We start from the raw sequence: 14,537 nt of genomic DNA, 5'->3' as shown, positions 1-14,537 counted from the left end.
ACTGTTTTGGGTACAGTAAGATGGCGGCCGGTTGCCGCACGCTCGCGCTCCCTATCCGCGATCCAGCCTTTTACAATCGAGACCAGTGGTTTGACCACGCGCTTCCTAGCCAAAAAAATAAACAACAGACTGAGCCACTCCTGGCACTCCACTGCTGAATGGATGGATAGTAGGGGCACCCTCGGCGGGCCTCTTTGTAACGAGGGTCCAGCAAACAGCGAACTGTGCGGACATGCCAATAAGTTTCCTGCATTTCAATTTCAATGACTAAGTGCTTTCATTTTTCAATGTTCTTTTTCATTTGCGTCCCTGTCTTTCTGTGGTTCATATTTGGCTTCTTCTTCTTCTGCCGCCATTCTGCACCGTAGCCGTGCACTTAGCAGAGTGACCCGGAGCCATTCCTTGCGAAATGTTTGCTTGTAAATAATTTTTTGCATTTTAGCAGAATACAAGAGTGCACACTGCAACAGACGCTAGTGAAAGCGAGAAAGGAAGCCATGGACGCAACTCCACCTCCCAATGGGTAGACTTTATGAGCTAGTACAAGAGGGAGCAAGATGTCCTTACGCATTACTTTAATTCTTGTTCTGGTGCTAAATTTCGGGTTATATGTCATATCCACTTGTAAACAATGCTGTGCTGGGTGACCGCAACATATGTAAGGCCTTAGTAGTTAGGGCCCTAATTCGTGCCCTAACTACTAAAGGGTCAGGCCTTAAACGTTGTTCTCTGACCGGGGCATTAGTGGTGTGCGTTCTCCAAAAAGGTCAAATATGTTTTTGCCGAGAAGGAAAGAGAGCGAGTCGAAACTCGAAAGTGAGCTTCTTGAGCGCAAACTGCCGTCAAATAGCCGTCAGATAGCAAAATTTCAGGTGACTGGTTTCGGTTCGGTAATTATCATACTCTAGGGAATAAATCGATTTTTGGAACTTTTCAGCCAAAATGCGGCGAAAGTCTGAATCCGCTAGAATCACCTAAATTCAGCCAAGACCCCGTCAGAAATTCCGCTAGCCGCTAAACAATTCCCCCCCCCCCCCCCGCTTGATGCAAGTCGAATCCGCCAGATCTGGCGGGAAATCCGCTAAATTGGCAACACTGTGCGGGAGACCGTTTCCGGCTTTCCGGCACCGATTCCAGGTACAGAGAGGGCGAGGAGGCAAGAGAGTGGAGAGTGAAACGATTCTACCGTTCTCTCCCACAGGAGTCGTGAGCTTGACGGCTTGCTTGGCTTGCTGTGCGGCAACAAACAGGCGTGGATAGATGGAGAGATGACAGCAGGAAGGAGTGGGGGATAGGGGGTGTAATAGAGGAGCTTAGCGTCATGAAACCAGCAGGCTACAGTGTCGTAGTCAACCGTTAAGAGCAAAAAAGAAAAAAAAAACGTATTGCTTTGCGCATCTGTTCAATTTATGGACAACGAGACGAGGCACAACACGCACGAGAGCTATTTTCAATGCTCGAGTGGGATTTCCCAAACACATTTACTGTAGGCCGCTCATACGCACGCATTACATGAACTTAAGTGTGATATTCAATATTCAATACATTTATTAGTCATCTCTATTAGAAAATACATACATATTTACATACAAGTGGAGAACCCAGTAGGAAACAAAATCCCTGTTAAAGGGTTCTCCATGGTGATTAACAAATACATCAAAGACAGTTCACCAAGCATTAACATACATTAATTCGACATGACACTTCTAGAAGGCTTCTGAAAACTGGTTAGAAGACACTAACAGTAGTAGCACGGACCGTGGCAGCAGTAAGACAGCTAAAAGTACACAAAAAAGAGATCCGTATAACAACTCATTACAAGATAGTAACAAGTTTTTAGTTTGGAGTTTAAACGCTCTGGGGCAAGCAATCCTCCTTATTTTAAGTGGTAAATGATTCCACTCGCATACACTGCGGAAAACAAATGAGTGCTTACCGTAATTACTTTTGTTAGTGGTTGATTGTGCAGACCCTCCGCTCCAGCCCTTCTTTGACGTTTTGCCTTCAAATGGTTATAACTAAGCGTTTCTGATTCTAAACAGCCGGTAATATACGACCGCGCGATGAGTAGGACGTTATGGGAAATTACTTGTTGAATACTTAATATTCTGTAATTAGTCATCACAGGAGAAACAGGGAACTGATATGGTAAGCGAAATATAATTTTTATAGCACGATTCTGCAACACCTGCAGTGCCCGTAAGTGAGAATTATAAGTAAGGCCCCAGACTGGGGCACAGTAAGCGATATGGGAATAGACAAAAGAAAAATATAAGCTTAGGAGCACTGAACGAGGAAAGCATTGTCGTGTCCTGACAAGTGCACTAATGCCATAAGAAATTTTGTTAGAGATATGTCTAATATGCGACTGAAAGCGGAGGTGCTTATCGAGCACAACACCAAGAGATTTTGCTTCATTACTAAAATTAAGTAGCGTACTGGTGATAGATAGTCGGGACGGGAGAGTTACGCGACGCTGCGGGGAATGAAACAGTTTTATCAGAGTTTAACTTGAAATGATTGCTGCCACAGCATTGTTCCAAGCTATCTAAATCAACCTGTAGTCTATCCATCAGTTCTTCTGTATTCTGGCCTGTGATAAGTAAGGTAGTATCATCAGCGTACAAGAACACATCGGAATGTACGATATGATTAGGAAGGTCATTTATGTATGTTAAGAAAAGGAGAGGCCCTAAAATAGATCCCTGAGGAACACCGACGTTGAGTGTCGTAGCAGGCGATAGTGCGCCATCATATCCGACAACTTGTGTGCGGTCAGCAAGATAACTACGTAGAAGGTCATGGGCGGGTCCACATATTCCATAGCTGGTAAGTTTCGACAAAAGGGTTCTGTGATTCACGCAATCTAAAGCTTTGGAAAAGTCAACAAATATAGACAAAGCAACACCGCCAGAGTCAGTTGATTGCTTGACACGTTCGACGAAATTTATGACAGTCGACAAACCGCTGCGGAACCCGAATTGTTTAGCGTACAGAATGTCGAAAGATTAAAGATAACTCATTAAGCGGTCGTGAATTAGCCTTTCAAGGACTTTACTAACAGCAGGTAGGATAGATATTGCCCCCTTTATAGATAGGCACAACAATTGCCCTTTTCAGTGCCGCGGGAAATCTGCCCTGTTGAAAAGCTAAATTAACAATGTGTGCCAGAACAGCGGAGATTAAAGTTTTGACAAGTTTAAGGTTCAACACAGATATGTTATCATAGCCAGCAGATGTATTGCGCAGCGAAGATATGGTACGCAAAGCTTCAGAGCAACAAGTAGGACGCAAATAAAAAGATTGAGATGAACGCCGCAAGACTGAAGCGGACGGCGCACTCTGTGTCGAAAAATAATTGTTGAAAGCAGTTGCGATATTAGCCGAGCCGCAATATGTTATGCCATCATGAGTAATCGTGTTGGAAACTACATGACGACCAGATCTATTAAGAAACCTATTAATGATCTTCCACTTATCATTAGTGTTGGAACATTTCACAATCATGGAGCAATAGTACCTTCTTTTTGTATAGTTGGTGATCCTAGACAAGCACTTTGAGTACATCAGGTATCTGTTCCGTAAAGCCACGTTAAAATGATTTCTTTTTACCTTCTTCCCAAGATTATGTTATTTCTTTACCGATTTTAAAATTCCGGTGGTCATCCAGGGACAGACGCAACTAACATACCTGTTTCTAGTAACTGAGGTAGTCGTACTATTTCTAATACCATCAGTAATATGTGCAGTAAATTTATCGTAAGCGTCATCAACACAAACCGCATCGTAAACATTACTCCAGTCAACTCTACTTATATAATTCACATAGATCTTCGCCGGACTGTACAAACGTGTATCTAATACAACAGATACAGCAAAGTGATCTGTGATAGCAGTCTGTATCACATTGGCGTGGGAGAGTGTACAGTGCTTCATCCATACATGATCAATCAGGGTAGAAGTACTAGCTGTTACTCTAGTAGGTGTGCCAATAGGACAGACGTAGCCACAACTTATTAAACAATTCGAGAACGATGAAGAAGCTGTACAGTTTCTGTCCAGAAAGTCTATATTAAAGTCCCCCAATAGCAAGACACTTTTATTTTCAGAAGATATACGATATAATAGTATCTCAAGAGCAGTTGTAAATTCGGGTCGATAAAGCACGCCAACAATGACATTTCTAATGCAACCCGAAAAAGAAGGCTTATCAATTTCGATCCACAGACTCTCACATAAAGAGCGATTCAAAACAATATCACTTCGAACATCATACTCGATTTCAGGAGCAACAAATAACCCAACACCACCACCTCTGTCTCTATTCCCCGACACATCACGGCATACGAATTCACGGCGATAGTTATCATGTTGATATAAAGGAGCTTCACATGACTTTAACCAGGTCTCACTTAGGGCGAAGTAAATATTTGCAAGGCCTTGTACAGAGGAAAGACGTAACGTCATCGAAATGTTTTCTGAGGCTTCTTACATTGAAATGAATCGCGGAAAACTCCATGCAAGTCGAAGCAGTTAACAGACTGCCCTCAATTTACATCGGACAAATCTTAGCAAGATCGTCCTCACAATTTATACGAAACACATTGCTGTCTGTAGAGTGCCTTACTTTGATCTGGCATTGGTCAGTCCAAACGAACTTGCAATTGTTTAATTTTGCCAATGACCTCGCCTTAGAAAACAGTCTCTTGCTTACTGGCGTTAGGTGATCGTTAAAATAAATTAGATCCAAAGCTGCTCCAAAACCGAGCTTTGTGGTAGTGAGTCTGGCTTTCTTAGCCCTGTGTAAGAACTCGTTTTTCTTTGTCCTAGACACAAAACGGAGAATTATGTTCTTTCCTTTAGCCAGATAGAGAGATATAAAGAGAGCATTGGAAGACGAATTTATTACGAAAGTCATCCGTTCTTCTACTTGGGGCATAAGCCCACATATTCTGTCTGCTTCAAGTGAAACACAGTTTAGTTGCAGGGAGACAAATAGTTTGCGCCGACAAATAAGCCGAAATAAATTCTCAACGTTTTCTTACATACAAGTACGTAGATACGAGCACAATGCAAACAGCCTCTGTTTGACCTGGTAAAATGTGTCCTCCCTCCGAAATACCATGCGAGGATATACTATTTCTTATGAAAAGTTTCGTAAGGCAATGCACTGTCAAGACAATAAGGCCATCCAATGGCCTTTCTATCTGCACCGTGCTCAGAGCCAAAAAATGATTTAGCTCCACGTTATAATTGTAGCAGGGACACACATAGAGGATCATGCGTTACGGGGTTGTCACCTGACCGTTGTCCACTGACATCCTAGAAAGGGAGAGAACACCTGTATACCTTGAAGGACATATAAGGCTACACATGTAGGTGTTACATACGACCCACATTGCCGTCGTACGTGGGACGATGACCCGTTCAACCGGCCTCCTCCGCCTCTCCAAGTGATTCATTATTCTTTTTTTCCCTCAAAATAAATACATAGAGGGGTCCAATTCACTTACACATACAATCCAGCGGAATCTTGGTAAAGGAAAGTCCATTATGTGGAATATTATTGTTTTCTTTTCTATATTTATGGGATGCAAAAATGTTCCCGCTAATAATCGAAACAAACTCTCCGGGTAGAGGGAACAAGCATAGATTGTTGGCACATGTTTTGTAGTCAAGTGTGACACGCTATAGTCGTTGTCGTCGTCACAGCCTGGCAGACAAAATACTGCGCATAAGTATTTAAAATAGGGTACTAATTAGTCTACGTAAAAAGTATTAAAATATAGAGTACAAAATACTCAAAACTGAAAGCAATTTGAGTAGAGTACTAGATACTTCAAGAAGTATTTAAGATACTCTTTAAAGTGCTTTAGTATGAGCGGTGACTAGTGAAACGCGTATTCTGAACGTGGCCTTGGTGAACTTTGGTGAACCCAAGTAAACTTTGTTGATATGTTCTGACCCAAAACATCGTAATCCATGTATGTCCTTTCGGGTCTTTCAACCTCTGGCACGTGTTTATTGCTTTGGTGACCAAGGAAATAAATGCCGGGATACTCTGTACCTAATCCCTTGGTGATTCACTTGGCAATATGAATAGGAACGGTTTTCTGACCACGCTATTGACAAGCAAGGCAAAGCGCCTATTGTACAAGAAGATAAATGACAGATTGGCGAATTCCCGAAAAAAAAAAAAAGAAAGAGAAAGAAAGGAGGGAAGCTCCAGTGAGCTGAAAATCGTGCTGGGTATGGCTTGGCGAGGGAGGAAAGCATTTTGAGTACAGAGTACTCAGTAGCAAATACCGAAAAGGTATTCTAAATACATTAAAACACTTGTTGCAAAAAGCATTGATTAGAGACCAAAATATCAGAAAAAGTATTTAAAATAGTGTATTTTGAGTACGTACTCAAGATACGTACAAGTCTACATCCTGGCACGATGGCTAATAAGGCTGTTATGTCATGGATCTGGATGTGAGTGGGTGGAGGTTTGTAAAAGAAGAAAAATAGCAATTTTATGTTTTTGTGCCAATGCGCACACGGGTTATTTACAGCTTGTGCACCCCTGGGAACAATCCAAGGCGGAAATCACATATCCTCAGAAAATGGAACTCCCGATAAATGGAACATGACTTTTCAGATTCCGTTGGAGAGATTCCACTGTACAGTAAGCAACCGTTTCTCCAAATAACGGGAGTCCTCTTTAATTAATCATTAGCAAAACAGAAAAGAAGATGTAGTTAACTTGTGCTCCATGGACGAACCTACGATATAATCTCTCTGGTTACATAAACAAGTGTTGTACCTTCGTGTAGCACACAGATCGTCGATCCATTCAGTATAAATAATGTGTTCTTGCGGCATAGAAGTTGTTCATTTTTAAGGGAAATCTGCTCCTGATGTGAACGTCTACAACTTTTCCTGCAAAAAGGCAGTTGAACCTCGAGTTTGTTTCTTACTAGGACGAACACCCCACGCGTCTGACGACCATGACGAGTACGCTCCAATCGCATTGCGGAAAAGAAGTCATGTGTTGGCTGCCAACGCCCTTGGGTGCGTACAAAAAGGCTAGAGAAATACCTCCACCCATTAGTTGCCTCCGTGAATTTGCTCTTCGTGCGTCTTTCACGCTCTTTCAAAATGGTAAGTCCCTTTCGTTTAGGTTGCTCATTTTAAGGGCAATTAAAACGCATCGCATTTGTTCTTGTCAAGTGTATTATATGACGTTTGGCACGTCACCGATAATGTGCCAAAAATCTGCGGCGTCTTTGTTTCGTTGCCATTCCAAGCAACGTATATATTGTTGAAACCGGACTTGTTTGCTGTAGCTAAAGTTTAGAAAGGGAAGAAAAAGTTGCCTCATCGAAACATTCAATTCCTTATCGAAGAACTTGATGGTATTCGTAGCAGATGGTGATTAGTCCCCTTGACTCAAGGCTGTCGATACGATTTGCAGTTTTACCCGATACAACAGAATATGAACGTGATGACGTCATAGCCGGTTCCGAGCAATCGCCTCCCAACGCTAAGCGCTAGTACAAGTAAAGGCTGTTGATTCATGTGTGAGCAAGGGGCTAAATAAAATGAACATAGTGGAAACAATCGTGGCCACACATTTCTCCCAATGAAAACAAGTTCTCACTTGCAACAGCTTTTCATGGAGATGACAGAAATTACTACAGGTTTTCCCGCCCATTTTAATCATTCCGTGTTAGCGCCGTGAAGCAACTGTGGCGTATAGATGTGAACAGATGGAGAGAGGACAGGGGGTTAGTATGCGGCAGACTTCATTTTAATCTATTGGTCATTCAATTTAATCCAGTTGTCAACCAAATTAATCCAAGCAACAATATTCGTAATGCAGTGTATCAAACTGATATTTGTATTAAAATTTGTGGGATTCTTATAATGACCACGAATTCGATGACTATTGCTATCTGCAATATTCTACACAAATATTCATGACTACTGCTTGTCATTATGACATTTCATGACTCTTTCCGAGGTACTGGTAATAACTTACAGATAATTACAGCTGTTTCAAACAGTGTCAGGCGATGATTTGTGACTATCGCTTGTCATTATTACATTCCATGACTATTTTCATGATATGAACCATGAATTGATTTTATGGGACTACCGCCTGCTTCAAACAGTGTCATTCAATTTTTTTTACTATTTTCTACGGTCCTGTTTCAAACAGTACAGTGTTTTATGACTACCTATGGTTATCATGACAATCTATGACTATTTTCATGATAGTGTCATGACTCGACTTTATGCAGCTACCGCTTCTTTACACAGTGCCATGCACTGTTTTATGACTGCTGACGGTTATTATGATATTAATAGATAATCGTCAAACACTATGACACTACTTGAAGCAGCGGTAGTCGTATGAAATCGATTCATGTCAGATATCATGAAAATAGTCATGAAATGTCATAATGACCATCGGTAGTTATAAAACACTGTATGGCACTGTTTGAAGCGAAGCAGTCCCAAAAAATCGATTCGTGGCACATATCATGAAAATAGTCATGGAATGTTATAATGATCGTAGGCAGTCATAAAACATTGCATGACACTGTTTGAAGAGTAGCCTATAACATCAATTCATAGCACATATAATGAAAATAGGCATGGAATGTCATAATAACAAAAAGCAGTCATAAAGCACCGCATGACACTGCGAAAACCAGGGATTGTTGGATCAGTAGTCATAAACTCATGATATATTGGCGTAAGTCTCACAGGTAAAGTCTCACAATTGCTTGACGAAATACATAAGGAATACAGTTACACATGTTAAATTGGGTAGCGCTTGGATTAAAGTAAGTGACCAATGGATTAAAATGAAAACATGTTGTACTTCTTTGCCGCCATATTCTAAATTCTTATAGGTGAGCGCGATTTGAAAATCACTTCTTCTTTTGAAGTGCCGGTCTCAGACGTTCTATAGAACTTGACCGACGGTACTAACCGCCAATAATATTTGTCGGGAGAAATTAAATGTTTCGTGTGCGGTGTGTGGCTAGGTTTACCACCTTTCGTAGTGAAAAATACCGGCTGAGGGAGAGGAGGTGGAATAGAGAGAAAGGAGGAAAGGCTCGCGGGAAAGGGAAGTGGGTAAGGGGTGGACTCTCACAGAGAGAGAGCGAGCGTGCTCGCTCAAGATAATACGAGGAAACATGTTCCTGGGTCTGGCTGTATCATTGATGCTAGAAATTGCTATAAACAGGCATGAACGCTACACTGGATCGTAGTGGAGCAACCGGATTGGACTGCCACTTACTTTGAAAAACACATCGACGCAGACAAACCCTTCTTTGCGGTCGGAGATCTCATGATGGTTGTATACGGCCTAAGTTCTAGCTGGCTCGACACAGCCACGAACAGCTTTGCACAATCACTGATCTTTTCCCTTCCGAACACAAGACTTAATGAATAACAGTGATAATAGTAATAATAATAATGAATAACTAAGAAAACTACTGGCGACTGCGGAGTTGGGTCTGTGCTCCAGATTTATTCGAGCTGTAGTGGAATGTTGAAGGGAAAACCCCGCAAAAGCCCCTATGAAAGGTCTTGAGCCACAAATACCGGCAAAAGGCTGCCGGTATTACCTTCCTACCGGCAACCGGCAGAGCGAGCAAATAACCGGCCGTGCCGGTGTAATACCGGACTGGTGGCAACCCTATGTGTGGCTCATTGCAAGAAGGTGTCAATGTATACAAGGACGCGTCTCGTTTTTGGAAAGAAACCGAAACAATAGACGGCAGTTGTTATCTGACAGCGGGCGCCGCCATTTTGGAGGGATGCTCTCATACGCAGATTTGAAATGCGTTTCAAATGAAAGAGAACTTGTTTTTCTTTTGTTTGTTTTTTACCCGTAAAAGGTTTTCTATTTTATAGTTGACAAGATGAATGTTTACCGGAGTACTCAACCGTCATGATCAACAAGACTAGAAAATAGTTTGATTGCTTGAGTTGGTCTTTCTGCACTTTGTGACGTGGAGTGCGAGAAGGGTCAGTAAGTGCCATCTTCCCCGACGGAGATTGGGTCATAAAATGAAAGCCTTTTGCAGCGCAGACAAAAAGATTTTTTTTCTCTCTCTCTCTGCACAGAGGGAATGCATCAGCGTACACATTGGCCAGGCAGGTGTCCAGATTGGTAACGCCTGCTGGGAGTTGTACTGCTTGGAACATGGCATCCAGGCGGATGGCCAAATGCCCAGCGACAAAGTGACCGGAGGAGTGGACGACTCTTTCAACACCTTCTTTGCTGAGACTGGGGCCGGGAAGCATGTGCCGCGAGCGGTCTTTGTCGATCTCGAACCTACTGTCGTGGATGAGGTGCGATCGGGTTCATACAGGCAGCTCTACCATCCGGAGCAGCTTATCTCTGGTACGTCCTCTCTCATTCCTATTTCCGAGACAAAACTTGGAAGAAGGCGAGCTAGTAGGTGCACAGTTTATGTTACAAGTTGTGTATTTCTAAAGAAAAATTGGCACAGAACGGGGTAACTTTCGTCATGTTAATTGGGGCTGCCACCAGTTTGAATCAGCCCTGTGGCAGACGGCGGCCATTGCTCCAAAACGAACAATGCGTTCCATTCTGTTGAGCAGGCAAGGAAGATGCTGCAAACAACTATGCTCGCGGCCACTACACAATTGGGAAAGAGATCGTGGACCTCGTGCTGGACCGAATCCGCAAGTTGGCTGATATGTGCACGGGACTCCAGGGCTTCCTTATCTTTCACAGCTTTGGAGGAGGAACTGGATCGGGCTTTACTTCACTCCTCATGGAACGTCTTTCCGTCGACTATGGAAAGAAATCAAAACTCGAGTTTTCTATTTATCCCGCTCCTCAGGTGGGTTTCTTTTTTTCAAGTGCCTTAACTCTAAAAAGAAAAATCCACGTAAAATACATATCATGTACGCGTTGTATCGTACACACCTTAGAGTATAAGTGTCTGGGACGGAGCCGTCTGGGGACTTTGACGTCACAGACGTGTTTTTCGTTGTATCTGTCCCTTCTGTGTTGTTCCAGCCTCAGAACATCAGTTCCTCTCGTGTTTTTCGTGTCTGTTTTGCTGGGAAACGCAGATTCACACTCGCAAGCATTCATTTGGCATAGCACAGGAGCAAGTGCCTCTTCCATAAAGGCAACCGCAATTGTTCATTTTTTCATAATTCGTGGTATAAACATAAACGCATCAAACTTCCAAGAGAGAGAAAAGAAACATACATATTTACAGGCACAAATGTGGTATTTTTTTCATCTGTAACTCGGGGATGAAATTGTATACGGATGTTGAGGAGAATCTAACATGATGCCAACACAGATAAAAAAGTACGGCAGTACCCGTAACCACAATAGTTGGTAGGTACGTTGCTGATGGTGTGTTTTTTGTGTGCGTGGTGGTTTTTTCGCGCACAGGGCTTGTAAAGCGAAATATATTTTCAGAAAATTGATATTAATTGGAGAAATAATAGTGATGGTACTGTGACGTTATACGTAAGGTTTGTCAGCAGAGTGTGGCGATATGTTGCACGTGGGTAGGACTGCGGATAACTGGGACCACCTGGGTTCTTTTGATCTCCGACACACAGCGCCGGCGCACGAACCCCAGGTGGACAGCTAATAAACTTGCGGATGTTTTCCATGGCAAAAGTGATTTCAATGAGTGCAGTTAATAAATGAATCCCTGGATGGTAGGTGGCGACAGCTGTGGTAGAACCCTACAACTCTATCTTGACGACTCACACGACCCTGGAGCACTCAGACTGTGCCTTCATGGTGGACAATGAGGCCATCTACGATATTTGCAGACGTAACCTGGACATTGACCGCCCCTCTTATTCAAATCTGAACCGTCTCATCAGCCAGATTGTCTCTTCTATTACTGCTTCTCTGCGATTCGACGGAGCACTCAACGTCGACCTCACAGAATTTCAGACTAACTTGGTGCCGTATCCAAGGTAGGTTGAAATAATGGTTCAATTTCGATTACAAACACCGTCTTCTCAGGGTAAACACTACTATATATCATGGGGTACATTTTACTCATTCATAAAGTTGCAGTTTTCGCGTTGAAAAAATTACTAACAAAGCCAAAACTAGGATGCAACGTGTCACGCAAAATTAACGGCATATAAGACCCTAGTCAGACCAATTTTAGAATATGCATGCGAGGTCTGGGATCCATTTACTTGTTCGAATATAATTAAGCTTGAAAAGATCCAAAGGCAGGCAGTACGGTTCATTTATAACAGATACAGGCGTACCGACTCACCTTCTTATTTATGTAAATTAGCACAAATCTGTCCTTCGAATAAACGCAGAAAAATAAGGAGGCTCAAGTTTTTTTTTCTCTCCTACTCAACGGCCACTTAATCCTACATAAGTAAAGGCAGTTGACCTCCTTCCAGGCACAAACATTCCAAGTACTTCGAACCATTAACTTCGAACTTACTTCAACGTTAATGCCTTTAAATACTCATTTTTCCAGAGGGTAATAAGTGAGTGGAATACTCTGCCCGAGGATTGTGTCTCCGCGTCATCACTCGCAGAATTTAGCGGATCATTGGATACCTTGTTCTGAAGCGAGGAGTGCTTTAGTACTGCCGTAGTGTGTCTGTTTCTATGTATTTTGTGCCATCTCCTTTAACGGCCTCTGTTTAAGGTCAACAGTATTTCAAATAAATAAATAAATAGATGGACGAAATGTGCACAAGGACGAGGCACACACACGCGGACAGGCTCAAGCTCAACTAGCAGATGAGGTTTATTCAGAAACAGTTCAATTCCTTTGGAAAGTCGCCGGCAAGAAAGGCAATCTCGAAATTGAGGAGACCCATCTTTGGCTGATGTTATCGAAATAATCTTTCATAAAACAGGGCATCTCCTCGATCCAGACGGATGTCGAAAGAGAACAGTGGCGTCGTCAAACAAAGGGAACCACTATAGGAACAACTGTGGGAAGGTGTAAATTTGTTAGCCACTTATGTAAACTAGGAGTGAATTGGGCATTGCTTGACCGCTTTCCACGCCGAGACGACTGGGACTCCAATTCCCTGGGGTGTTCCGGCAGACTTTCCAGAAGACACAGTTCCCCCTGAAGTCGGCCTAGGACGCATACTCCTTCCCGGTATCCTTTGTCCAGCGTCTATATGCCGCTTATAGCCACAGTTGATTTTATGGTCATATAACACGGAATTTTTAAAAATCGGCTCGTAATGTACAGCCTCGCTTTTATTTGTGTGAGTGCCCTTGAAATGACTTTTAGAATGTGCCCTTCCAGAATCCACTTCCCGCTAGTGACGTATGCCCCAGTGATCTCGTCTGAGAAGGCATACCACGAGCAGCTGACCGTGGCAGAAATAACGAACGCCTGCTTCGAGCCAGCCAATCAGATGGTCAAGTGTGACCCACGTCATGGCAAGTACATGGCCTGCTGCATGCTATACCGTGGGGACGTCGTACCCAAGGATGTAAATGCAGCCATTGCTGCTATCAAGACCAAGCGCACCATCCAGTTCGTGGATTGGTGTCCAACAGGCTTCAAGGTACGCTCTCCATTTTCCTTCATATGATCCCTAAATGTCAACCATTTCCAGGTTGGCATCAACTATCAGCCACCAACCGCTGTTCCTGGAGGTGATCTGGCTAAGGTTCCTCGCGCCGTGTGCATGTTGTCCAACACTACAGCCATAGCTGAGGCATGGGCCAGGCTAGATCACAAGTTTGATCTGATGTACGCCAAGCGTGCTTTCGTACACTGGTACGTGGGAGAGGGTATGGAGGAAGGAGAATTCTCAGAGGCCCGTGAAGATATGGCAGCTCTCGAGAAGGATTATGAAGAAGTTGGAATGGATTCCAATGATGGTGTCGACGAGGGTGAAGAATACTAATTAAAGAAAGCATTTATTTGCTCAGAATCAGGATCTGGAGATACATATGTAGTTTTGTGCCAACTATACACACTGACATTCAAATAGAGTCCCTGCAAGTGCTTCTTGCAACCTTCTTGCAAAAGTCACCTCTAATGCTTTGAGATTCCACTTTAAACAAAATGATATAGAAAAGCCCTTTTTGCTTGCCAACGAATCTTGATCGAATATAACTACGCCACGCGTGTTTGTTGTTACACACTGAAGCTGTTTCTAGAGGCGCCATCTACTAATAGCAAAAGTTTGTCGCCGTTTCATGGAAGTGAAACCTACGGTTCCCCCGTTTCCTGCAAGATCAGAGGTGTCCACGACGCCTCCGTGGTCGTTTCCAGTACCATCGATCGCATTGTCGATTCCTGGTCTTAACGTCAAACGAAACCAAGTGCCTACATCAGTTCTGAAACACCTTGTAGCGGATATGATGCGCAATCGATATTCTGACCACACTGCAGTTTTCACTGACGTCACTACCAGTCATGAATGCTCATCGTCCGCATTAGTTATTCCAACTGACGGTGTGTCACATGGATACCGTCTCTCACACCGCACATCATCAACGTCGGCTGAGCTAATGCCAT

General features: G+C 43.1%; 1 protein-coding gene across 1 annotated transcript; it reads left to right on the top strand.

Moving 5' to 3' along the window:
• The first annotated feature begins 2,735 nt into the window (after positions 1–2,735).
• On the top strand, positions 2,736–13,959 carry LOC135369081 (tubulin alpha-1C chain-like). Its single transcript, XM_064602739.1, has 7 exons — positions 2,736–2,829; positions 6,966–7,146; positions 10,132–10,411; positions 10,633–10,877; positions 11,726–11,988; positions 13,311–13,575; positions 13,627–13,959. The coding sequence occupies exons 2-7, from the start codon at positions 7,144–7,146 to the stop codon at positions 13,918–13,920; spliced, it is 1,350 nt and encodes a 449-aa protein (XP_064458809.1). The 5' UTR covers positions 2,736–2,829; positions 6,966–7,143; the 3' UTR covers positions 13,921–13,959.
• The last annotated feature ends 578 nt before the right edge of the window (positions 13,960–14,537 follow it).

The sequence above is a fragment of the Ornithodoros turicata genome, chromosome 9, assembly GCF_037126465.1.
Source record: "Ornithodoros turicata isolate Travis chromosome 9, ASM3712646v1, whole genome shotgun sequence".
In the NCBI taxonomy this organism is placed as follows: domain Eukaryota; kingdom Metazoa; phylum Arthropoda; class Arachnida; order Ixodida; family Argasidae; genus Ornithodoros; species Ornithodoros turicata.
The sequence above is the reverse complement of the archived record's forward strand: the minus strand, read 5'-3'. Positions and strand labels throughout refer to the sequence as shown.